General features: G+C 38.7%; 1 protein-coding gene across 3 annotated transcripts in view; it reads right to left on the bottom strand.

The window, feature by feature from the left end:
- LOC124613695 (thioredoxin reductase 2, mitochondrial) overlaps positions 1 to 27,221 on the bottom strand; it is a 58,837-nt gene that overhangs the window by 21,373 nt on the left and 10,243 nt on the right. For all 3 annotated transcript variants that reach the window (XM_047142431.1, XM_047142416.1, XM_047142424.1), the window contains 2 exons: positions 15,845 to 16,074; positions 15,177 to 15,412 (listed from right to left, as the gene is read on the bottom strand). In XM_047142431.1, coding sequence (XP_046998387.1) covers positions 15,177 to 15,412; positions 15,845 to 16,074 — 466 coding nt within the window. The remainder of the gene's footprint in view (positions 1 to 15,176; positions 15,413 to 15,844; positions 16,075 to 27,221) is intronic.

Below are 27,221 nucleotides of genomic sequence, written 5' to 3'. Positions count from 1 at the left end.
AAGTAAAACACAGTCAACAGCCCTTGTGTCATTCATTAAAACAGCCGATAACTCTCAGGGCAAACACAAGTGGAAACTTAAAATGATTAAAAAATGGGCATTCCATCAGGAAATGATGGACAGTTAAAAGTTGGGGGCAATGTGCACAAAGTGGTGGGCGAGCGCCACTAAATAAATGCCAATGGCCAAAAATGCAGTGCCCAATATGTAACCTAGTTAAAATGACCTCATATGTAACCTAGTTAAAATGACCTCTTTGCGGTGGGAGGGCCAAGAGAACGTCATCCACTGAGAGCCATCAGTGTACATGAATGTACTATCGCAAAGTCCCATGTGAAGGTCATGAAACTGAAGGTGATACAATGAAGCTGTAGTAGTGTCCTTAGTAAGGAAACGAAGGCCAAGGTGGAAACGAGCCGCTGCACGAAGCCAAGGTGGTGAAGGGTTCACACCCACCGGCAGAGTGGCAGGTAGCATGAAGTTTAGCTGCTGGAGCAAGGACTGAAAGCGAACTCCAGCAGGTAATAGAGAAGAGGGATGCGTCCCATACTGGTGATCGAAGAAGGAGGCATAAGATGGGTGGCCATGCATTGCAGACAAACTGCATGCATACCTGCTGACGAGAAAGTCATGGCGGTAGGACAGCAGTAGTCCAGCAGCTTCTGCATGCAGACTAACAACCAGGCTAGAGTAAAAGGTGCCAGCTGCCAAATGGATGCCACAATGGTGGATAGCATTGAGATGGTGTAAGAGGGACGGATGTGCATATGCATAAACAAAGCATCCACAGTCTAGTTTCGAACAGACAAGGGACCGGTACAAATGGAGGAGGGTGGTTCAATCTGCACCACAGGAAGCACCTATTAGGACATGTACAACACTGACGGACCGTGTACAGCGGACTGCCAGGTTAAGACATGGGAGGACTAAGAAAGTTTCCTATCGAGCATGAGCCCCAGAAATTTTGTAGTTTCTACGAATGGAAGAGCAACAAGCCCAAGATGTAAAGATGATGGACACCACCAGAATTCATACAAGCAGTTTTGTCAATGGCAAACCCAAGATAAGTGACACCTCTATGCACAAGTGTAACTCGTCTATCTTTCATGAAAACATTAGGGGACTTAACAGCAAAGAAAATCAGCTATCAGTTAATATAAATGACAGAAATTGTAGAAACAACGCTCAAATGTTACGCTTTACAGCTCATCATATCACAAATGGCATTAACTTATTACATTTAGATTCTAACTACGACATTGCAAGCTACAACTTTAGGGCAAAAAAGAAAGAGGTGGTGTAGCTGTTTTTGCTAAAAATAATGTCATATTTAGAGCTACAGATGTAAGGAGATATTGTTAAGAAGTATTTGAAGCATTAGAAGTTACAGTTGACAGCTCCCCAGTAATAGTGGTGGAAATCTGCAGGGTACCTGGAACTAACCTTAGAGTCTTTTTGACTCAAATAGAATTATTGTTATCTGCTATTTTTCTAAGAGTAATGAAATTATCATTATGGGGGATTTTAATGTAGGCTTTTCAACTGAAAACAACAACAAAGTAGAGCTCCAACATCTGATGAATTCATATAATCTTATTCCAGTAGTTGACTTTCCCCATTAGGTTCACACCTGAGAATCATACTTTGATAGACAATAAATATATTTATAGGTTTAAGTAGGTACCATAGCTTCACTGTCACCACACCTTGAATGGACTGTGTGACCATGATGGACAACTCTTCATTCTGCATGACAATACACCCCTCAAAAAATTAATCCCCATCTGGATATCTATTAGGTCAATGACTAGTCATGCACTGGAGGTCTTTAAACACAAACTGCAACATATGGACTGGAGCCCAGTATACACAGTGGATGAGGTTAACGCTACATTTCATATACTGATAAATGAGTTCTCAGCCATCTTTGAAAAGGTATTCTCAAGAAAGTTTGTTAGAAGCAATACTCTTACATAATGAAAAAAACCCTGGACAACAAGGGGAATTAAATAATCATGTGTAACAATGAAGAAACTTTACACTGCAGTTAGAATGCATAAGGACAACAACGAAAACTGGCCATTATAAAATGTACTGTAAGATACTAAAGAATATAATACAAAGATCAAAAGCATTATATTGTGAGCAAGAAATTGATAATTCTCATAACAAAATGAAGACTATCTGGAATATTGTTAGAAGGGAGACAGGGAAAACAATAAGAACTTTTGAAGAACTCAAATTTCAACATTAAGGAAATTTAGTACACAATCCTTAAAGTATAGCCAATACTTTCAACAAACACTTCCAGTCAGTTTCAGAACAAATAGGCTGCAAGGGCTCTGTTGATGCAAGTTCCGAGTCATATGCAAAAAACTATACCCACAACTACAGGTTAAATTCATGTTACACCTGTCACAGCATCATCTCCCTCAAGAATACATATTACACTGGGGTAGATAATATCTCTAATAATTTACTAAAACAGAGCTGTGCTTCTATTAGTGATGTACTTAACCATATTTTCAATCCATCCTTAAAACAAGGAACTGTGCCTGACAGACTAATATGCTGTTGTAAAACCCCTTTACAAGAAAGGTGGCAAAACTGAAGTCACAAATTACAGGCCAATTTTCCTTCTAACTGCTATGTCAAAGATTCTGGAAAAGCTTATGTATACGAGAATTGAACATCTAAATACAAGGGCTGTTCAAAACAGAATGATCATAATTTCTCATGCTAAAATTTAATCTTATGACATTCTGTTAGCTTAATGTGCAACAAACATGCTGTAGTAGTTTCAATGTTGGGACTCCCAGTTCCTGCCTGTGAGAGGCAGGCAAAGTCAGACATGTTCAGTATCGCCTACAGCTGCAATGTAGGTAACATGTGAAGAACAATATGCGGCTTTGAAATTCTGCTTTTGTCTCAACAAATCTTCAGCTGAGGCCTCTACAATGTTACGGGAGGCCTACGGAGAGAGTGTTCTTTCCTACAGCACAGCTCAAAGATGGTTTAAAATGTTTAAAGTCTGAAGACAATCAATTTCAACGGAAGATGGAGTTGGTGCTCGAGTTACTGCTCTTATGACAGAAAACATCAACATTGCTGCAGTCATTGTGGGAGAAGACCAATGAATTACCTTAAGAACACTATGAAATACTGGACATTTCATTGGGTGCCTCCCACACGTTAGTGACAGGAAAATTACACGAGGTGTTTGAATGTGGTGGGTTCTTAGACTGTTGATTCCTGAACAAAAGGACATTTGCTTGCAGTTCTGCAGGCAGTTGAAGTTGATGTTACAGGAAGATCCGGAGTTTCTTTTAAATGTAATCACTGCTGATGAACCCCCCCAAAAAAAGTGGTTGCTTCTGCTGGGAAAGTTATGGTCATCTCATTCTTTGATATTCATGGAATGGTTTATCAGTATGTTGTACCTGCACACACAACAGTAACTGGACAATACTTCAAGGATATCCTGAAAACATTGCAAGGCAATTTCAGGCGCAAAAGACCACATTTCCATGAAGCAGGCTGGATGCTGCACCATGATAATGCGCGGTCACATATTACCAATGTTGTTGCTGAATATCTTGCAAAATAAATATGAAGTGCATCCCTCACCCTCCCTATAGCCCGGATTTAGCCCCATGTGACCTTTTTCTATTCTCTAACATGAAGAAACGCCTTCATGGGAGGCATTGTCAATCATCAGAAGCAGTGGTGAAGGCTGCGGAGGTGATTTTGAATGACCTCTCAAAAAATGGTTTCCATAATGTATTTGAAGACTGGTAGACATGCTGGGACAAGTGCAATGCATTCATGGGAGACTACTTTGAGAAGGACCATTAAAATTACGAGGATGAGTGAAAGCATGTTGTAAAATATTCTTTACTGAACAGTCCTCGTAAATATAATATTCTCAGCAAAACTCAGTTTGGGGTCTGAAAGGGTCTGTCAACCAAACAAGCAATCTATGCTTTCACAACTAAATTTCTGGATTTAACTAATGACAAAATGGTAACAACAGGATTATTTTGTGACTTGTCAAAAGCCTCTGAAACTGGGAACCACAAAGTCCTATTACAAGAAGCAGACCTAATAGGAATAAGCAGTGTAGCAAATAAGTGGTTAGAATCATACCTCAAAGATAGAAAGCAGATGGTAGTAGTAGACAGTACTGATGAGGTCCATCTAATTGGAGAACCATTAAATGTGGGAGAACCATTAAATGTGGAGTGCCCAAAGGATCTATTCTTGGTCTTTTACTGTTCGTTATATTTATAAATGACCTACCTCAATGTACAAAGCTATAGTGTCTTTTTTACCATTTTCGCAGATGAAAATAACATTAAGGCAGATTGTCATACATGTGAAGATCCTCAAGGATCTGTTAAGAATATTCTTATCAATCTAATGAAATGGTTTAGCACCAATAGTCTCTCACTGAACTTTAATACAACTATATTTAGTTCACTGCAACTGCTGAAACTTAAGACAAGTTAATTGCAATGTGTGGCACAGAGTCAAACAACAAAGTTTTTAAGTGTTGTAATTGACTCCAGAATAAACTGGTCTCACCATATATTAAATTTTCCAAAGAGACTCAGTTCGACTTTTTCCCTACGTGTTCTCTCAAGAGCAGAAACAAGGAATGTAGCACACTATGGATATTCCATTCTCTCATAACATATGGTATTATTGGCTAAAAAACATGTAAGAATAATGAGTGGTGTAGCATTTAGATGTAATTGTAGAAATCTTTTATGGAAACTAAAAATTCTTACTGTTACTTGCCAGCACACATTTCCTCTTATGTGTTTCATCAACAAGAGTACTGAGCTTTATAAAAGAAATAATAAATACCACAAATATGATATGAGGAGAAAGCACAATTTCCACAACGATTGTAAAAAAACCTGACTATGGTGCAAAAGGGTGTGCAGTTCTCTGGTGCAAAAAATTTTAATGCTCTCCCTCCAGATATTCAAGGCAACCTTGATATCATTCCTCTTTCGGGATGCATCTGAAACAATTTCTACTGGGAAGGTCATTTAACATTTTGGAAGAGTTTTTTAGCCACAATGAAAAACCTAAAGCTGCGTGGATCAAAAATTTTGAGTGTGATATACCAGAAAGTAAGTTTGAGTAATGATGTAGATAGCGTACTCGTGCAATATTCATAGTTATTTTTCACTGGTTTTGTATTTGTTTTTCACTCTCTGTGTCTAATGTTAGTTGTAATCTGTCGTTCTTACCATATATGTGTAATGCAAACATGGAGTATTACTTTTGCACGATTGACTGCTTTAATACTACCTATGTATAGATTGTTCACTGGCACACACTATTCCTTGTGTTTATCACACTTGGATCGATGGAGTAAGAAATAAATAAATAAGAAGCAATCTGAGTGATGGAGGTAAGGAGGAGTCTGGGACGAGGAAGGATTGGGGACTGCAGCGTAAAGGTGGGGATGGCGACAGTAAAAGTGCTGCTTATTGGAGGACGCAGGGATGTGGTGGGGATATAGTGGGGCAGCTAAGTGGAGCTGGGAGGGTGAGGAGGTTGGGGTGGGGGTGGGGGACTGGGAGCTAAATAGGAGAGAAGTAGCAGAGAGGTGCAGGGAGAAGGGGGGGGGGGAAGGCTGTGGTGTCATTGCTAGAACAGAAAACAGAAGACTGTAGTGCTAGAGGGGGAGGTGATAGGTGGATGAACAACAGGGACAAACAAAGGTTGGGGCCAGGGGTTTATGGGAATGTAGTACATACATTAGAATCTCTTTAGTACATTCCACATTATTGCATTTTCCCACATGGTACGTCTATTTTTGCATTCTTTCCCTGCTTACAAATTTGACACCCGTAAGTACAGTACAGTACTGTAGTCCATGTAGGTTGGTAGTAGCTCCAACGACTTGTAATATATTGACAAGTGCCGATCGGAGGCAGATGCGATGTTGTAGTGCCCACACATAGATAATATACCCCATGTAACTCAGTCACTGGTCTTTCTTTGTTTGTGTATGGTATAGTGTGACTTGTGTTCCATTAACGCTCAGAGTGCAATTTTCTTTTTTGTGCCTAAAAGTGTACTGACATGCCATGGACAAGAAGACAGTGGGGCAGTTCACTAATGAAGAAGTGGAATATTATTCAGGAAGTGCACAAAAATTCAAACATGAAGCATACTGATAATGCACAAAAACTGAACATTCCTCTGCCACCATTAAACACTATATGGAGCGAATGAAAAATAATTGAAGCTGCATGTCTCTAACGTGGAAACGGCAAAACAAAACATGAAGACGGCAGTCAGTTTCCACGACTAGAAAGTGTCCTAATAAAGTGGTTTAAGAAAGCTGGTGTAGCGAACATTTCACAGTTGGTGCTATGGTTTGTGCTACAGTGACATATTTGTCACAAACATTGGAACTCCAAGACTTCAAGGTGTCCACTGGCTGGATCAGGAGGTTTAAGAGCTGACAAAATTTTGTGTATAAATGTATTTGGGGTATGGCTGGATGTGTGAATACTGAAACTGTGGAAAAATACACTTCCATCCATCACTGAGAGGTACAGCTCCAATGATATTTTTAACACAGATAAAATGGGCCTATTCTTCACTTTGTCTGGCAAAACCCTCGAGCTCTGAGGAGAGAGATGCCACGGTGAAAAATTCAACAAAGAGAGGCTGACTGCTCTTTTATGTTGCAATGCAAGTGAAGCAGAAAAGTTGGTGCCACTAGCAATTGTTGTTGTTGTTGTTGTTGTCTTCTTCAGTCCTGAGACTGGTTGATGCAGCTCTCCATGCTACCCTACCCTGTGCAAGCTGCTTCATCTCCCAGTACTTACTGCAACCTACAGCCTTCTGAATCTGCTAAGTGTATTCATCTCTTGGTCTCCCTCTATGATTTTTACCCTCCACGCTGCCCTCCAATGCTAAATTTGTGATCCCTTGATGCATCAGAACATGTCCTACTAACCGGTCCCTTCTTTTTGTCAAGTTGTGCCACAAACTCCTCTTCTCCCCAATTCTATTCAATACTTCATCATTAGTTATGTGATCTACCCATCTAATGTCCAGCATTCTTCTGTAGCACCACATTTTTAAATGCTTTATCTGGAAACTACCTTGAGCAGTTAAACAGAGAACCGACTCGTGGCGATAACATATTAGACCTTCTGGTGACAAACAGACCCGAATTATTTGAAACAGTTACCGCAGAACAGGGAATCAGCGATCATAAAGTGGTTACGGCATCGATGATTTCAGCCGTAAACAGAAATATTAAAAAGGTAGGAAGATTTTTCTGTTTAGCAAAAGTGACAAAAAGCAGATTACAGAGTACCTGATGGCTCAACACAAAAGTTTTGTCTCAAGTACATATAGTGTTGAGGATCAGTGGACAAAGTTCAAAACCATCGTACAATATGCGTGAGATGAGTATGTGCCAAGCAAGATCGTAAGAGATGGAAAAGAGCCACCGTGGTACAACAACCGAATTAGAAAACTGCTGCGGAAGCAAAGGGAACTTCACAGCAAACATAAACATAGCCAAAGCCTTGCAGACAAACAAAAATTACGTGAAGCAAAATGTAGTGTAAGGAGGACTATGCGAGAGGCGTTCAATGAATTCGAAAGTAAAGTTCTATGTACTGACTTGGCAGAAAATCCTAAGAAATTTTGGTCTTATGTCAAAGCGGTAGGTGGATCAAAACAAAATGTCCAGACACCAAAATGGTACTGAAACAGAGGATGACAGACTAAAGGCCGAAATACTAAATGTCTTTTTCCAAAGCTGTTTCACAGAGGAAGACTGCACAGATGACAAAATGGTAGATATCGAAATAGACGACAGAGGGATAGAGAAACAATTAAAATCACTAAAAAGAGGAAAGGCTGCTGGACCTGATGGGATACCAGTTCGATTTTACACAGAGTAGGCGAAGGAACTTTCCCCTCTTCTTGCAGCGGTGTACCGTAGGTCTCTAGAAGAGCGTAGAGTTCCAAGGGATTGGAAAAGGGCACAGGTCATCCCCGTTTTCAAGAAGGGACGTCGAACACATGTGCAGAACTATAGACCTATATCTCTAACGTCGATCAGTTGTAGAATTTTGGACCATGTATTATGTTCGAGTATAATGACTTTTCTGGCGACTAGAAATCTACTCTGTAGGAATCAGCATGGGTTCAGAAAAAGACGGTCGTGTGAAACCCAGCTCGGGCTATTCGTCCACGAGACTCAGAGGGCCATAGACACGGGTTCACAGGTAGATGCCGTGTTTCTTGACTTCCGCAAGGCGTTCGATACAGTTCCCCACAGTCATTTAAAGAGCAAAGTAAGAGCATATGGACTATCAGACCAATTGTGTTATTGGATTGAGGAGTTCCTAGATAACAGAACGCAGCATGTCATTCTCAATGGAGAGAAGTCTCCCGAAGTAAGAGTGATTTCAGGTGTGCCACAGGGGAGTGTCATAGGACCGTTGCTATTCACAATATACATTAATGACCTGGTGGATGACATCGGAAGTTCACTGAGGCTTTTTGCAGATGATGCTGTGGTGTATTGAGAGGTTGTAACAATGGAAAATTGTACTGAAATGCAGGAGGATCTGCAGCGAATTGACGCATGATGCAGGGAATGGCAATTTAATCTCAATGTAGACAAGTGTAATGTGCTGCGAATTCATAGAAAGATAGACCCCTTATCATTTAGCTACAAAATAGCAGGTCAGCAACTGGAAGCAGTTAATTCCATAAATTATCTGGGAGTACGCATTAGGAGTGATTTAAAATGGAATGAACATATAAAGTTGATCGTCGGTAAAGCAGATGCCAGACTGAGATTCAATGGAAGAATCCTAAGGAAATGCAATCCGAAAACAGAGGAAGTAGGTTACAGTACGCTTGTTCGCCCACTGCTTGAATACTGCTCAGCAGTGTGGGATACGTACCAGATAGGGTTGATAGAAGAGAGAGAGAAGATCCAACGGAGAGCAGCGCGCTTCGTTACAGTATCATTTAGTAATCGCGAAAGTGTTACGGAGATGACAGATAAACTCCAGTGGAAGACTCTGCAGGAGAGACGCTCAGTAGCTCGGTACGGGCTTTTGTTAAAGTTTCGAGAACATACCTTCACCAAAGAGTGAAGCAGTATATTGCTCCCTCCAACGTATATCTCGCGAAGAGACCATGAGGATAAAATCAGAGAGATTAGAGCCCACACGGAAGCATACCGACAATCCTCCTTTCCATGAACAATACGAGACTGGAATAGAAGGGAGAACCGATAGAGGTACTCAGGGTACCCTCCGCCACACACAGTCAGGTGGCTTGCGGAGTATGGATGTAGATGTAGATTTCCAAAGCTTCTATTTTCTTCTTGCCCAAATTATTAATTGTCCATGTTTCACTTCCATACATGGCTACACTCCACACAAATACTTTCAGTAACGACTTCCTGACACTTAAATCTATACTCGATGCTATCAAATTTCTCTTCTTCAGAAACGCTTTCCTTGCCATTGCCAGTCCACATTTTATATCTTCTCTACTTTGACCATCATCAGTTATTTTGCTCCCCAAATAGCAAAACTCCTTTACTACTTTAAGTGCCTCATTTCCTAATCTAATTCCCTCAGCATCACCAAACTTCATTCGACTACATTCCATTATCCTCGTTTTGCTTTTGTTGATGTTCATCTTATACCTTCCTTTCAAGACACTGTCCATTCCGTTCAACTGCTCTTCCAAGTCCTTTGCTGTCTCTGAAAGAATTACAATGTCATTGGCAAACCTCAAAGTTTTTATTTCTCCTCCATGGATTTTAATACCTACTCCGAATCTTTTTTTTGTTTCCTTTACTGCTTGCTCAATATACATATTGAATAACATCGGGGAGAGGCTACAACCCTGTCTCACTGCCTTCACAACCACTGCTTCCCTTTCATGCCCCTCGACTCTTGTAACTGCCATCTGGTTTCTGTAAAAATTGTAAGTAGCTTTTCGCTCCCTGTATTTTACCCCTGCCATCTTTAGAATTTGAAAGAGAGTATTCCAGTCAACATTGTCAAAAGCATTCTCTAAGTCTACAAATGCTAGAAACGTAGGTTTGCCTTTCCTTGATCTTTCTTCTAAGATAAGTTGCAAGGTCAGTATTGCCTCACATGTTCCAACATTTCTACGGAATCCAAACTGATCTTGCCCGAGGTCGGCTTCTACCAGTTTTTCCATTCACCTGTAAAGAATTCATGTTAGTATTTTGCAGCTGTTACTTATTAAACTGATAGTTCGGTAATTTTCACACCTGTCAACACCTTTCTTTGGGATTGGAATTATTATGTTCTTCTTGAAGTCTGAGGGAATTTTGCCTGTCTCGTACATCTTGCTCAACAGATGGTAGAGTTTTGTCATGACTGGCTCTCCCAAGGCCGTCAGTAGTTGTTTTGACTCAGGTTTTTTAGTGCTCTGTCAAACTCTTCATGCAGTATCGTATCTCCCTTTTCATCTTCATCTACATCCTCTTCCATTTCCATAATATTGTCCTCAAGTACATCGCCCTTGTATAGACCCTCTATATACTCCTTCCACCTTTCTGCCCTCCCTTTTTTGCTTAGAATTGGTTTCCATCTGAGCTCTTGATATTCATACAAGTGGCTCTCTTTTCTCCAAAGGTCTCTTTAATTTTCCTGTAGGCAGTATCCATCTTACCCCTAGCGAGATAAGGCTTTACATCCTTACATTTGCCCTCTAGCCATCCCTGCTTAGCCATTTTGCACTTCCTGTTGATATTTTTGGGACGTTTGTATTCCTTTTTGCCTGCTTCATTTACTGCATTTTTATATTTTCTCCTTTCATCAATTAAATTCAATATTTCTTCTGTTACCCAAGGATTTCTACTAGCCCTCGTTTTTTTACCTAGTTGCCTCTGCTGCCTTCACTACTTCATCCCTCAGAGCTACCCATTCTTCTTCTACTGTACTTCTTTCCCCCATTCCTGTCAATTGTTCCCTTATGCTCTCCCTGAAACACTGTACAACCTCTGGTTCTTTCAGTTTAGCCAGGTCCCATCTCCTTAAATTCCCACCTTTTTGCAGTTTCTTCAGTTTTAATCTACAGTTCATAACCAATAGATTGTGGTCAGAGTCCACATGTGCCCCTGGAAATGTCTTACAATTTAAAACCTGGTTCCTAAATCTCTGTCTTACCATTATATAATCTATCTGAAACCTGTCAGTATCTCCAGGCCTCCTCCATGTATACAACCTTCTTTTATGGTTCTTGAACCAAGTGTTAGCTATGATTAAGTTGTGCTCTGTGCAAAATTCTGCCAGGCGGCTTCCTCTTTCATTTCTTCCCCCCAATCCATATTCACCTACTACATTTCCTTCTGTCCCTTTTCCTACTCTCGAATTCCAGTCACCCATGACTATTAAATTTTCATCTCCCTTCACTACCTGAATAATTTCTTTTATCTCATCATACATTTCTTCAATTTCTTCATCATCCGCAGAGCTAGTTGGCATACAAACTTGTACTACTGTAGTAGGCGTGGGCTTCGTGTCTATCATTGAGTAGCAATGGCATTATTTAAGCTTGTGCTAACCTCTGTTTACTTTATATTTGACAATCGATGTTTTGAACAGATTGATAGCACTGCTCTCCTACTGTGGTAGCTAATTTATTTAAGGCTGGTGTGGAAGAAAAAACACTTAACTATGCAGTTTTAAAATTGACAGTGTTCTGGAGACATGTTGGAGTCACAATCATAGTTTGGCCCCATTATGAGAACAAATTGTTCAAGTTTCTTGAACATCTTTAACTCCATTCATGTAACTATCAAATTTATAATGGAACAGGAAGTGAGTGGCTGTGAGTTTTTTAATTTTCGCAGTGAAATGAGTGGTCAAAGAAATTTCTGGTTTGCAACTGACCATTTTTGACTGTATTCCACAATATTTTGACTAGCAGATATCCTTTCTAAATATTGTAGAACGTAGCTGACCACAACTGCCTGCAAGCCCAAAATTTCTTTGATCATAATGAATGGCTTTCTACCACTTCTGAACTTATTAATGCAACATAAGGTATATACGTTTGTAGACCATTGCATTTCCTGCGCCCCCTCACACCAATTTATACTTGCTGGCATCTAGCTGTTTCCATGCTTCACCAACTATGAGTGTACTTAAAACTTTAGTACATAAGTGCCTACAGGGTGAAGTAGTACACCTGAAACAGATATTCAATGAGAATGGATATACAATACAAATTAAAAGAATTGCTTTTACAAAAGCTGAGTATATATTAAATTCCATGTGAGTATGCTAAAAGTACATATGTACTGTTTTTCCCAACCAAGTGACAAGCCACCTTCAGCCACTCGACCAAGGCATTATAAAATGGCTGAAACAGAAGTACAGAAAAATTTTTGCACAGAAGAGGCTAACCTGTCTCCACGGTATAACAAGAAAAGTGATATCTTGGATGCTATGTATTTTGTGAGAATTGAGCGGTATTCAGTGCATGAAAGCACAATATATCAAACTGTTTTCAGAAGGCTGGTTTTAATTGGATACTAGCACTTACAGAAGGGACCACATCAGCAAACAATGAAACTTCATCTGAACAACGGCAGCTAATAATGGGCAAGATGAAAACACCATATACCTTAGCTTTGACTCTAAAGCTGACTTTGATGAAGGTGTTGATGTCTGTTAGTCCATGACAACTGATGATTTGTTGCAGAAGAGGATGAAACAAGGAACTGAAGAACAGGATGAAACAGAATCTTCCCTAGCACCTACAGTGTCTAAAGCCACTGAAGAAATGGACACAAACATTATGTGTTAGGCTTTGAAGCTGATAAAGAAAAGGGACAATACAATATCAAAATTAGGGCAGAAAACAAGCAATCATTGAGATCTTTTTCAAACACCTGTGAATACAGGACTATGCGGTATACTGTAGTCAGGTTAATATGTATTGTTTACACTGGTTTAGCAATGGGACTCTATATTATCAGTAGTGATTCACCAATGGGAAAAAAATGAAACGAATGGTGTTCCTTTCTATTAAGAACACCTGTGTAAATTCTGCCTCACTTCGTGAATAAATAAAATCATCACATGTCAGGTTAATATTTATTTAATAGTCATTCATTCATTCATTCATTGAAATTGAATTAGGTGGTAGTATCTCTCTATTAACCAGTTACTTTATTTATGCATAATGTTTTAAGAGTTACATATGGGTACTGGTGTTGTTATCCACAGTAAAATTGAAATTGGATGTTAATGTGATTAACATAAACACTGTATACACAGGTACACATTCACATATGAAATAAATTGACTTCAGTTGAAGTTGAATGTTTATATACGAGTCTTTTTAGACATATTCCTAAAATATGGGTACATATTTTGGAGGCTCGAGATTATGCTCTCGTCATGCGATGCACCTGCATTCGAATTGGCTGTTGGATTGTGTGTACATGCCTGGCAGCTTGGATGTCGCCAATGTCATTATATTTAAAACATTTTTGCTTCTTGAATACTAAGGCATAATATTTAATTTCTGTGTGTAATATTCCAAATGTATTCTCAAAAAGGTGCATTTAGGAATTACCCAAATGTGCTACTTTTCAGTATGCACTTTCACTGGAAAAAAAATACAATCATTATCAAATTAGGTATTTTTGGTAGTATGTTTACCCACTTATGGCATTCAAAACCTGTGGTCCTTTCAAAAATGTAATAATGAGATTCTATTTTATTGTAACAAGAGTTTCCACCTGCACAATTCAGAAAATCATCTCTCATCTTGCACAGCTGCTTGCAGTCTGACCTCAGTGGCCAGACAGTGATCATGTGTGTTGTGCTTGTGTGAATGGTGTATTGTCTACTTTAGAAGGAGGCCTTTTGGCCGAAAGCTCACATGTTTAGCACCCTTCTTGTTGTCCCCGTCTGTCTCCTCTATATGATGAATAGCAATGTATGCTAACATGATATTGTCATTATTCCATCCCGGATTTTCAACTGTTTATCATTATTATTTCAAATTAAACTGCAGCTGGAATTATGAAGTACCACAGGTTTGATATTAATCTGCATCACATGTCCTTTAATACCACAATCCATTTGGCCTCAATCTCCCCTAGCACAGGTCCCATACCCTCCTCCACTCTTTTCCCGTTGCTCACACTTCACCCTATCAATCTACTCACTCTCTTCTACAGAGTCTCCCTGTTCCTTTGTTCTACCTCCCCCTCCCAGACCCATACTCCACTTAATGTGCCACATACAACTCTTCGTACATTCCCAGGCCAAGCTCATCAGTGCTATATTTTTATCTTGTTCCCTTGCTGCCTCTCACTTCAGCTCTCAGTGACCTTTACTTCCCCATGTCGTTACTACATTCAGCCACCCTTCCCTCCAGTTGAGCTGCAGTGCCATGGCTATTAGTCACCATGGACAAAGGAGAAAAGTGTGTGTAGAAGGGGAGAGATGGGAGTGGGAGGAGGAGGAGGAGGCACGAGCATGAATGTGAGTGCACATGAGAAAGGTCACAGAGCTGGAACAAGGGAACAAGATAAACGCATATTATGCCTGACAACAGCTCATATAACTTACATTTTGCTCATATGGAGGTACATAGACAGTTGTTTGCCCTAGCTATATTCACAAGAGGAAAAGGAAAGTAAATGATAGTAACAGTGCAGGGTACCCTGCACAACACTCGATATGGTGGCTTGCGGGATGTGTATGTAGATTTAGATGTAGAATGGGTCAAGTATATGGTGAATGGTTACCTTACTTTGTGCATGCTTATTAGTGTGGCACTGCCACAATTAAAATGCCAATGCTACCTAGTATTACCACTTTCTATTGATCAGTACACCACTAGAAAATACAAGACAATCTTTCAAACTGTCAGACACAAACTAACAGAACATAAGAAAATCATTTCAACAGCCACTTGCTGGCAAAACAATTACAGTAGGATAATCATGGGCAAGCAATACCAACAGAAAATAGTCTGGGACTCATCACTGAGCACCATTCAAACATGCAAGTTCGTTTTGTCTTGCCTCAGTTGCATGTGTACAGCCATTCAAGATGAATTCAACAGTTCCATCCACAATATTGTTGTGAGTCATCTTTTCTTACCTGATCTTCTGTGCTGTCCGTAACCCTTTTCCAACGCACCAGAAGTCTGTTATCGGCCTGCTTCTCCACAGATAATGGTACACACTTATGTAAAAATTTCACACCACGCTCGGCCATCTCATCTGCAACTAGGCCTGCCATTTGTTGGTCAAAGCCTCTGAGCACTACAGAACGTACCATTACCGTTGCATCATATCCCAAACCATTAAGAAAACCAGCACATTCTAGACCAATGTCTGAATTGAAAAGGTAAGGAAATTTAAGTTCAAAAGATATTTTAATAGATCATTTGTGTCAGTTAGTATGGAAAACTTAGAAAAGATAGTGAGAGAATTAATTGTAGAACCCGCCCTCGCACACAACAGTAAGAAAAGAATAATGTTAAAAAACTATAGGACAAAATAAGTTCCCTGGTGTTTTCCAAAATACATGAACCCAAACATATTAACAGGACCAAAATACAACACTATGGCTAAAAAAAATAAGAGTAAATTTTGATCCTTTTAACAGCAAGTATTAAACTCCTCTAAAAGTTTCATCTGATTTTTGTAGATTGTTGCATTTTCCTTGTGCATATACTACAATGAAAGATTTGACAAATGAAAACTTTATCTGCTGAAGCTAAAAAAATAACATGTTTATGCAGATTCGAAGGAAAAAAAGGATACAGCCAGCACCAACAATCAGCGTCTTGCCAGGAGGGTTCTGGAGACTGAAGATATCATCACTTGTAATGCCATATTCCATGGCACCTGGAATGTCAGGATACCTTGGTCGTCCTCCCACTGCTATCACAAATTTTGCTGCACTTATCTTGCGTTCCTTGCCATTTTTATCAACAGCGTTTATTTCATGTTCATTAATGAAGTATCCACGGGCATTGATGTAATCAATTTTCCTAAAAACAAATTTTAGGGCAATTCAACAAAGAAATAAAGCAATGTGGTAAGCTCTAGTGCACTTGGCAATCGCCATCAAACATTTCTTCATAGAAATATGCTTGTCAAGAAAGTGATTTTAACTTGCAGAGTTACACATTACCTTCATAGTTTTCCAAGTAGAACATAATGTCACTCTCTACGGAAAAAGCACCAGAGTTACAAACCATGCACTACTCTCAGAAACAATAAAAAATCAAATAATGATTTAACAGTGAGAAGAAAGAAAGTTTAATTTGTTGAAACTTCCAACTGTTAAAAATTAACTATGGCCAAAGGCTGTAGAAGGATTCTATATTTCTCCAAATGTTAAAATAAGAACAATTAAACTTGTTTTAATAATCTAAAATGTAATATACAAGCTATTTTATTCAAAGAATATTTGACTAAAAGGTTAGTAGTTAAAATGCTTAGTGAATGTTGAAAGCAAATGTGAACATGTTACATTAAACTGGAGAATGTTGAAGTTTTACAGCCAAGAGAAGATTTGCTACGGAAAGTATAAAGTACCTCACACAAGAACGCTAAGATGCACAACATCGCTAAGTGACAAAGGAAGAGAATAGTGAAAAGGAACATCAATGTTAACACCAAGCAAATTAGACAGAAAAAGTAGCTATTGACATGTTAGCAACACAATTTACAAGTGCCTGGAAGGGATGTGACAAACAAATCACAAATTCATTAACTAAAATGGTGTAAATACCATTACAAACATAGCACAATTTTACTTATTAATTATTCAGAAATCTTGTATATATATCATAATGAGTTTTGTATGTTGTACATGGATATTGATTATAACCACCATACAGTAAAAACAACTTCCTATACATTCCGCCTGTCAAGATCTTTAATGTAAATACTGCTTAATAAGCCTGAAATTTGTGTCACGGTTCTTTATAACTTATCAGTTCATTTACAGCTCAATACATGACTTCATTTTCCAACAGGAAGGTTGTTAAAAGTGGCTTGTTAACACAACTCTGATAAAAATGGTCAAGTATGTCTTCTACAAACAACTATTCTGCCATTCACTTACAGCAATTTAGAAAATGTCGATGCAACTACTCTGCAATTCACACTTAAGAGCATGGCAGGGAGTCCATCGAACCACTTTCACTATGTCTCTACCATCCCACTAACAGAACACTTAAACCTAGCAGTGCGAGCTCCAACTTCTCTTATTTTATTACAATGATCACTTCTCCCTATGTAGGTGGGTGTCAACAAAATATTCTCGCATTCAGAGGTTAATTTTGGAGATTGAAATTTTATGAAAAGATCTCACTGCAATGAAAAAACATGTTTTACTAACTTCCACTGCAACTCACATAACATATGCGTGACACAGTCTTCCGTATTTCATGATAATACAAACCAAGTTGCCCATCTTTAAACTCTTTCTGCATCATACTGCAGAGCAATATTCTGGCGGAGGCCAGACAAGTGTAACATACACAGTCTCTTTAGCAGATCTGTTGCCTCTTCTTTAAGGGTTCTGCCAATAAAACACAGGCTTTGCTTTGCCTATTCTATAACTTTATCTTTGTAATCATACCAATTTAAATTGCTTGCAGTTGCAATTTTTAAGTATTAATTGAACTGACAGCCTTCAGATTTGTATCATTTATCATGTAATGAATAAAAAAATAGGAGTGCAGGTAAGCTACTACAAGCAGCATAGTGAACGCATTATTGTGGGCAAGATAGACACAAAGCCCATGCCTACTACAGTAGTACAAGTTTATATGCCAACTAGCTCTGCAGATGATGAAGGAATAGATGAAATGTATGAAGAGATGAAAGAAATTATTCAGGTAGTGAAGGGAGACGAAAATTTAATAGTCATGGGTGACTGGAATTCGTCAGTAGGAAAAGGGAGAGAAGGAAACATAGTAGGTGAATATGGATTGGGGGGAAGGAATGAAAGAGGAAGCCACCTTGTAGAATTTTGCACAGAGCATAACTTAATCATAGCTAACACTTGGTTCAAGAATCATAAAAGAAGGTTGTATACCTGGAAGAATCCTGGAGACACTAAAAGGTATCAGATAGATTTTATAATGGTAAGACAGAGATTTAAGAACCAGGTTTTAAATTGTAAGACATTTCCTGGGGCAGAAGTGGATTCTGACCACAATCTATTGGTTATGAACTGCAGATTGAAACTGAAGAAACTGCAAAAAGGTGGGAATTTAAGGAGATGGGACCTGGATAAACTGAAAGAACCAGAGGTTGTACAGAGTTTCAGGGAGAGTATAAGGGAACAATTGACATGAATGGGGGAAAGAAATACAGTAGAAGAAGAATGGGTAGCTCTGAGGAATGAAGTAGTGAAGGCAGCAGACGATCAAGTAGGTAAAAAGACGAGGGCTAATAGAAATCCTTGGGTAACAGAAGAAATATTGAATTTAATTGATGAAAGGAGAAAATATAAAAATGCAGTAAATGAAGCAGGCAAAAAGGAATACAAACATCTCAAAAATGATATCGACAGGAAGTGCAAAATGACTAAGCAGGGATGGCTAGAGGACAAATATAAGGATGTAGAGGCTTGTCTCACTAGGGGTAAGATAGATAATGCCTACAGGAAAATTAAAGAGACCTTTGGAGAGAAGAGAACCACTTGTATGAATATCAAGAGCTCAGATGGCAACCCAGTTCTAAGCAAAGAAGGGAAGGCAGAAAGGTGGAAGGAGTATATAGCGGGTTTATACAAGGGCGATGTACTTGAGGACAATATTATGGAAATGGAAGAGGATGTAGATGAAGACGAAATGGGAGATAAGATACTGCGTGAAGAGTTTGACAGAGCACTGAAAGACCTGAGTGGAAACAAGGCCCCGGGAGTAGACAACATTCTATTAGAACTACTGATGGCCTCGGGAGAGCCAGTCATGACAAAACTCTACCATCTGGTGAGCACGATGTATCAGACAGGCGAAATACCCTCAGACTTCAAGAAGAATATAATAATTCCAATCCCAAAGAAAGCAGGTGTTTGACAGATGTGAAAATTACCGAACTATCAGTTTAATAAGTCACAGCTGCAAAAATACTAACGCGAATTCTTTACAGACGAATGGAAAAACTGGTAGAAGGCGACCTCGGGGAAGATCAGTTTGGATTCCGTAGAAATGTTGGAACACGTGAGGCAATTCTGACCCTACGACATATCTTAGAAAATAGATTAAGGAAAGGCAAACCTACGTTTCTAGCATTTGTAGACTTAGAGAAATGCTTTTGACAATGTTGACTGGAATACTCTTTCAAATTCTGAAGGTGGCAGGGGTAAAATACAGGGAGCGAAAGGCTATTTACAATTTGTACAGAAGCCAGATGGCAGTTATAAAAGTCAAGGGGTATGAAAGGGAAGCAGTGGCTGGGAAGGCAGTGAGACAGGGCTGTAGCCTATCCCCGATGTTATTCAATCTGTGTATTGAGCAAGCAGTAAAGGAAACAAAAGAAAAATTTGGAGTAGGAATTAAAATCCATGGAGAAGAAATAAAAACGTTGAGGTTTGCCGATGACATTGTAATTGCGTCAGAGACAGCAAAGGACTTGGAAGAGCAGTTGAATGGAATGGACAGTGTCTTGAAAGGAGGATACAAGATGAACATCAACAAAAGCAAAATGAGGATAATGGAATGTAGTCGAATTTATTCAGGTGGTGATGAGGGAATTAGATTAGGAAATGAGACACTTACAGTAGTAAAGGAGTTTTGCTATTTGGGGAGCAAAATAACTGATGATGGTCCACGTAGAGAAGATGTAGAATGTAGACTGGCAATGGCAAGGAAAGCGATTCTGAAGAAGAGAAATTTGTTAACATCGATTATAGATTTAAATGTCAGGAAGCCGTTTCTGAAAGTATTTGTATGGAGTGTAGCCATGTATGGAAGTGAAATGTGGGCGATAAATAGTTTAGACAAGAAGAGAATAGAAGCTTTCGAAATGTGGTGCTACAGAAGAATGCTGAAGATTAGATGGGTAGATCACATAATTAATGAGGAAGTATCGAATAGAATTGGGGAGAAGAGGCGCTTGTGGCACAACTTGACGAGAAGAAGGGATCGGTTGGTAGGACATGTTCTGAGACATCAGGGGATCACCAATTTAGTATTGGAGGGCAGCGTGGAGGGTAAAAATTGTAGAGGGAGACCAAGAGATGAATACACTAAGCAGATTCAGAAGGATGTAGGCTCAGTAGGTACAGGGAGATGAAGCAGCTTGCACAGGATAGAGTAGCATGGAGAGCTGCATCAAACCAGTCTCAGGACTGAAGACCACCACCACCACCACCACCACCACCACCACCACCACCAACAACAACAACAACTCATGTGGATGACCTCTCACAGTATTTAGGATCAGTTGCCACATACAAGAGGATATTTTGATTGGATTCCACACCTGAAAAACTATTGTCGCCTGGAATGAACATCACTGGTCTGCACAGCGCTTTCAACATTTGAGCTATGAAGGAAGGAATCGAAGTTAAAACATTAACTTGCTGAAACACTTGCTTATACACAATAATTTGCCAGATTAATAATTAAAAAGAGAATCACGTCCAAAAGTACAGAAGAAAAGAATTGTCAGAATTGTCCCGAGTAATAGAATAAAATGAAAGCTACTGGGGTGAGCCTGTTGCACAGGCATTTACGTAATACCATCCTTACTACCAACAAAGCTAATTTTGAAAAATGAGTGGAGCACAAATACCACAGGCAGAGAGACTTTTAGGTCATGAGAACTATGCTGGGGAAGCATACTTACACTTGGGACGATTCATGTGAATAGCGAATGGCGCATACACACCCAATGAGCAAAATTATGCAGCTAAGGACTGGAAGGTAAGATCAAAATTGATATTATTGGTTGATCCAGTGAACCATAAACACACAGCAAAAACTGGTGACAATAGAAGTTTGGAACAAGTTAAGGAGAAATTTGAAGACTGAGTTCTTGGAAGAAATGACTGATTAACTCTGTGAACCCCTTTCAACTGGGCAAGTACAAGGGACAATTATGTCAACAAGGTAATATCATGTCAAACTGACTAAGGAACAATGGGTTCAAGATTGCCAATGACTGGGTAGATACACTATCATTTACAGAACTACCCATGATTATGGCATTACAAAGCTAAGGCATACCTTTTACAGGAGACTGTGATAAATGTAAAGATCCTGCAGTGTGTAAAAATTGTTCCAGATATCCACATTCAAGAGAAGGAAACAACTTCAGCAGTTCACTTCAAAGATAAAAACAAGAACCCAATCAAGAGCTACAAATGTAAGAGGATAGACCACTTCAGAAGCCAATGAAATGAAAGGTTGCACACAAAAGAAAAAGGGCATCACAAACAGACCAATGTGGAGAACTGCTAATTGAGGTGACACACACTATATTATCCTTTTTGGAAAAGTATGTACAGAGAACCAGAATGGATGTTAGATTCTGCAACATCAATGTATATTATTAGAGATAAAACAGCTGTTTATGATGTTACCAATAAAACACATATGGGTACCCCGTATGAAATTTTCACTCTGCACCAGTGTGTGCACTGATGTCAAACTTCCTGGCAGATTAAAACTGCTTGCCAGGCAGAGACTCGAACTCGGGATCTTTTGCAGGCAAGTGCTCTACCATATATGGTTATATCAACAGTGTATGATTCCAAGTTACACAATCAACTTGCAGGACAAGTAGATCCTAATATAAATTTAAAAGGAGAATTAAAGCATCATGGCCCAATGTTTACTGTATACAAACGATGTTACAACAGACTTGTTATCCAAAAGTGAAAGTCAAGAAAGGCAATAGAGTTACCTTCGACATAAATGGGGCACAAATAGTCAACCAATATGGTGAAAATGTAGTTACAGTGACAAATTAAAAGGAATTTTTGCACTAGATGCTACTAAAAAGGTAGATAAAGCTGTAAACCATTCTATGTACTCTGAGAACTTTTTATTTTTATTTTGCAGAAGGCTTGGACACCTAAACACAAAAGGGACATCATCATTAAAGGATATGGTAACAAGAACGGAAGATTGCAGTAAATGCAAGGAATCCTGTAAGTATTTATACACAGGAAATAGATCAGATTACCCTTTAAATAAAGTCTAGTAACAGTAGAACCATGGAGGTCTTGCAGATATTATACATACAAACGTCTGTGGATTGATGGAGTACAGAAGAAAGCTATTACATTCTTTCATTTATAGGTGACTGCTCAAGATATAATAATTTTTATTTTTTTAAGTTCTGGAGATCAAGTGAGCAATATGTTTATGAACTTTCACAATATGGTAGAAAGAGGACTGGAAAAGATCAAAATTGTCAAATCTGATAGTGGGGTGGAGTATATCAATCAAAAATTCAGGAAACATTTGAAGAAAGCAGGAATTAGACACCAAACCACCATCAGATACAGTACATCCCAGAATTGAGTAACAGAGAGCAAATAGGACTATTGTTTCAAAAGTGAGAAGTATGTTAACTGATTCTGTGTTACTTATACATTTTCAGGCAGAGGCAGTGTCAACAGCCATGTATTTCATTAATCAATCACCTATGGAAGTGGTAGAAAATAGGATCCACTACAAATTGTGGACAAGAAAGAAGCCAAACCTAAGCAACTGAAAAGATTTTAGATGGCTATAGTATAGAACCTAAAGCAATCGCTGGGAAAATGGGACTCAAGGCTAAGAAATGTAGTTTTGTAGATTATTCTACAAATAATAATGACCAGTAGTGGTGTCATACTCATTTAGATTTATAAAAAATTAAAAGAGTGTCATCAAGATCATACAATCAATTTATTAACTCCGCAAAGTTTAAGAAATAGAAACTCTGGAAAAAGAAACAAAAACTGCAGAAGAGGTAGAAGATCATCATGAGCACATAGGTCCATTGTACGAAGATGAAGTTCAAGAATATGAAGAACAGAAAGAAAATATTTTAAGACATTCTTCTCACACACCTAAAACTAAGATTACCTTGGTTATGAAATGTACATAGCCAAATATTTTAATGGTGAACCTACAACATTTAAAGAGGCTGCAAGTGGTCCAAATTCTTAACAATGGAGAGAAGATATGGAAAATGAACTGGAGTCATTTTGTCAAAATAAAACTACTAACCTGTGGAAATTCCAGAAAGGGAGAAACCATCAAAGGCACAATGGGTGTTGAACAGAATAAATCCTAAGAGTGCAGCACCAAAATACAAAGCATGACTAATAGTCAAGTGTGTGTGTGTGTGTGTGTGTGTGTGTGTGTGTGTGTGTGCGTGCGTGTAAGACTACAGAGGTTTTTGCCAGTTGTACCTATTAGCCCTAGGGATAAAAGATTTACTAACATGGGAAATATGTGAGATCCCATTGGAAGCAGTTACAAAATCTCGTCTACAAACAGGGAAGGTTCGGTAACTGGAGAGAGATATTTATGGATTTAAACAAATTGGTCATTGCTGGAGCAGGTATCTGCGCAATCCTTGATAAAAGATGGGCATGTAACAATCTAAGGCAGACACCAGTATCTGTTGAAGTAAAAACAAGGTCACAAAAATGGCTATAAGTGCTATTCTAAATAAAGCTGAAAAGCAATGATTTTTTTTTTTTTTGGGAGGGGGGGGGGGGGGTCACTTGTGTAACAGAAAACCTATTCAGACACACCAATGGAACCCAGAGCTAAGTTAATAACCAATTAAGCATATGTAGAGGGCACTGAAAATGTACCACATTCAGAGGCAGAAAGGGGTCTTTTGTATCTGTCACAACTTCCTGGCCTGATATCGCTTTTGCCACAAAAAACAGATTCTGCAAAAGCCCAAGAGAGATGCTGGAAAGCCGTTAATGGGATATACATGAAAGGAATCAAGATCTACAAATTAAGATATTGTAAAAAGGGAAATATAAAACTCAAGGGTTACTGGGGTGGAGACTGGGGAAGTGAGTGAGATAATAAATATCCCACTTCTGGATGTTGGTTTAGACTAATGGGACAATCTATATGCTGGACCTGAAAAAGACAGAAAACAGTAGCCTTGAATACGGTAAAAGTAGAGTACATGGCTTTATCACACACAAATCCAGAAGCATTCTGGATTAGGACTCTTAATAAGTGAGCTAGAGCCTAGTATCAGTACAGAACCCTCCAATATTTTCTCTGGCAAAGTAACGATAAATTTAGCCACAAATGAGGTTACTACTGCAAAGATCGAACACATCAATCCAAAACACCGTTTTATAGATGATCACAGAGTAATGGAATATTGATGTAGGCTATTTATGCACAGAAGATACGTTAGGTGATCTACTTACCAAACCCTTAATGAAGACAAATTTCAGAAGACAATGAAACAATTGGATTTGACTTGTGAAAGCGAATTTTGTGGATATATGGGCAGCAAATTTTGTGTGTGTGTGTGTGTGTGTGTGTGTGTGTGTGTGTGTGCGCGCGCGCTATAACATGTATTGCACTGCACAGACCTCTGACTGTGTTCTATATATCCTTGCTGTGTTGTCTGGCTAATTTAGTTTTATATGCAAGTTTTATGTATTCTTGAATATTAAAATAAAGTTTCCCTTATTCCTACAAATTACTATTCAGGCTTACTTATTCCACTGCATAAGTTCTAACAAAAACTGGTTGAGAATAATACCTATAAAATCCATTTAACACATCAGAAGTGTTATTGTTATAGTCAATTAGTGACAGTTTTGAGGTGAATCTGAGACAATGTAATGAAATATATGGTAGCGAAAGTTTGACAAGGAATCGAAGTAGCAGCTTCCGGTACAATCTGGCAGATGAATATATCTGTCAATATGAAAGCACTGTTCCAGTATCCAAAGGGAACGTGGCTCGTAGAACAAATGCCTTCATCAAACAAGACACACCTACAAATCATCCATGTCATCAGAAGAGATTGAGCAAGAATCTAAATGTGCGTTCACACAAGACTTTTTTCCACTATTGCGTGAAGGATTCTCTTATATAAAGGTTAATTATGTTCAACTGGCTTGATCGCTGCAATACACTGTGCAACAGTAAAAAATATCTTGGTGGTAGTTGAACACATCCTTGTCAGTTCTTCAACTCCCTAACACAACTGTGTTGATAGAGCTTCCCTGTGGGCACATACTGTGATCTGATTTACCAAATAGATTAAAGCACTCTGTATATACAGCACTCAGAGTTTGTCACTGCATACACTACACAGTTTGGTAAAAATGTATGGATGCTTATATGCTCCTCAACACATTAAAAATCATGTTACTAAAATTCCTCGCAATTTACACCAACTAACCATATATGGAAATAATTATTAGGAGTTATCCTATAAAAATTAAATCAAAATTCTCAGACAGAGAGAGAGAGAGAGAGAGAGAGAGAGAGAGAGAGAGAGAGAGAGATATCATATAATTATTTACAGGTAAACACACATGAACAGCGACTGCTTAAACGCCTCTGCCCAAGCTCTAATTTAATTTTCTCTTTGTGGTCTCCACGAGAGCAAATCACAAGCAGGACTGAATAATATTTTTACAGCCTACACTTAACACCGGTTCTCGAAATTCTGCGAATAGGTTTTTTTCAACACTTCTGCAACACTACCATGAATCAAATAAGCCTTTCATCATTCATGCCGGTCTTTATATACATGTTAGTGTTGTATGGTATGGAACCCGTAGACATAAATATTCTAAGATGGGACACACAAGTGATTTGTAAGACGTCTTCTCTGTAGAATGGCTTCATTTTCCCAGTATCCTGCCAATGAACAGAAGACTGCCATCTGCTCTACTTATGACAGGCCTGTAATCATTCAATTCTATATCCCTACAAACTGTTACACTCAGATATTTGTTTGAGTTGACTGATTCTATCTGTTAACATTGGTATAGTAATCAAAGAATACTTTTTTTTTTAATTTGTGAAGTGCATAATTTGTCACTGCTGAAAGCTTATATCAAGTTGCCAATCATTGCATCATTTTGAAATCCTATTAAGATTTAAGTGAATGTATATGCAGCTTCTTTTCAGGTAGTACTTTATTATTAATATACCGTATTTACTCGAATCCAAGCCGCACTTTTTTTCCGGTTTTTGTAATCCAAAAAACCGCCTGCGGCTTAGAATCGAGTGCAAAGAAAGTGGAAGTTCTGAAAAACGTTGGTGCGTGCCGCCACAACTTTCTTCTGCCGTCGAATATGTGTAGCGCTACACAGGCATGCTTTTTAGGCACAAAGATAAATACTGGCACCAAATCCTCTGCGTCAGTAAATAAATTACAAAAAAAGGTAGAAGACGAGCTTTTTTTCTCCGCCCCGAGTTTCGACCACTGCATTTTCATACATTATCCAACGAAGTAAATACAAATTCCGTATTGTTCATCTTCGAATGTAGCAGCATTTCAATGTACCACGAAAATCCGATTGACAAGACTGTTTGGGATGTTTGTCAATATGGCCAACTCTACGTTCTGAATTTTTTCCTACCTGTGAGAAGAGATGGTTGCTAATAGGAACTTCTATGAATTGTGAATCACATGCAGTATTCTCTTCACCATAAGAATAATACGAATATAAACATTTAGCCACGTATTGTTTCGTTTTTGCTGCTATCTCATTTAAATCCTATCTGCCTAATAAACTACGAAACTAGAGTGAGACAACAGCAAACGCAGAAGAATATATATATCATGTCATGCTTATATTCGTATTATTCTTATGCCTAATAGTGATACAGTCAGAAATGAAGCACAGCAATTGACTAGATTTTTAAATCTAAGATGACTAATTTTTGTGCAGAAGAGGCGCCTGCAAAGATTTTCAAACGGAGAAAAATTTTCGCTAACTCTCGTTCAGAACATCATCTATCATGCGCAGTAGTAGTAGTAGTAGTAGTAGTAGTTTATTCATCCAGAGAGAATGTACATTGCATGGATTATTTGGTTCTTGTTGATCATTATCAAAGAAAGCAGCAGTGTAAGTAACAACAAATGGCAACCTCTTGCCATTGTTTCGCTAATGAGACGATTCCGCTCTTTTTTTTTTTTTTAATTGTAAGTGGCGTTAGTGCGCACA

The sequence above is a fragment of the Schistocerca americana genome, chromosome 1 (assembly GCF_021461395.2).
Source record: "Schistocerca americana isolate TAMUIC-IGC-003095 chromosome 1, iqSchAmer2.1, whole genome shotgun sequence".
NCBI lineage: Eukaryota > Metazoa > Arthropoda > Insecta > Orthoptera > Acrididae > Schistocerca > Schistocerca americana.
Note: the sequence above shows the minus strand (reverse complement) of the source record. Positions and strands in the feature narration are given on the sequence as shown.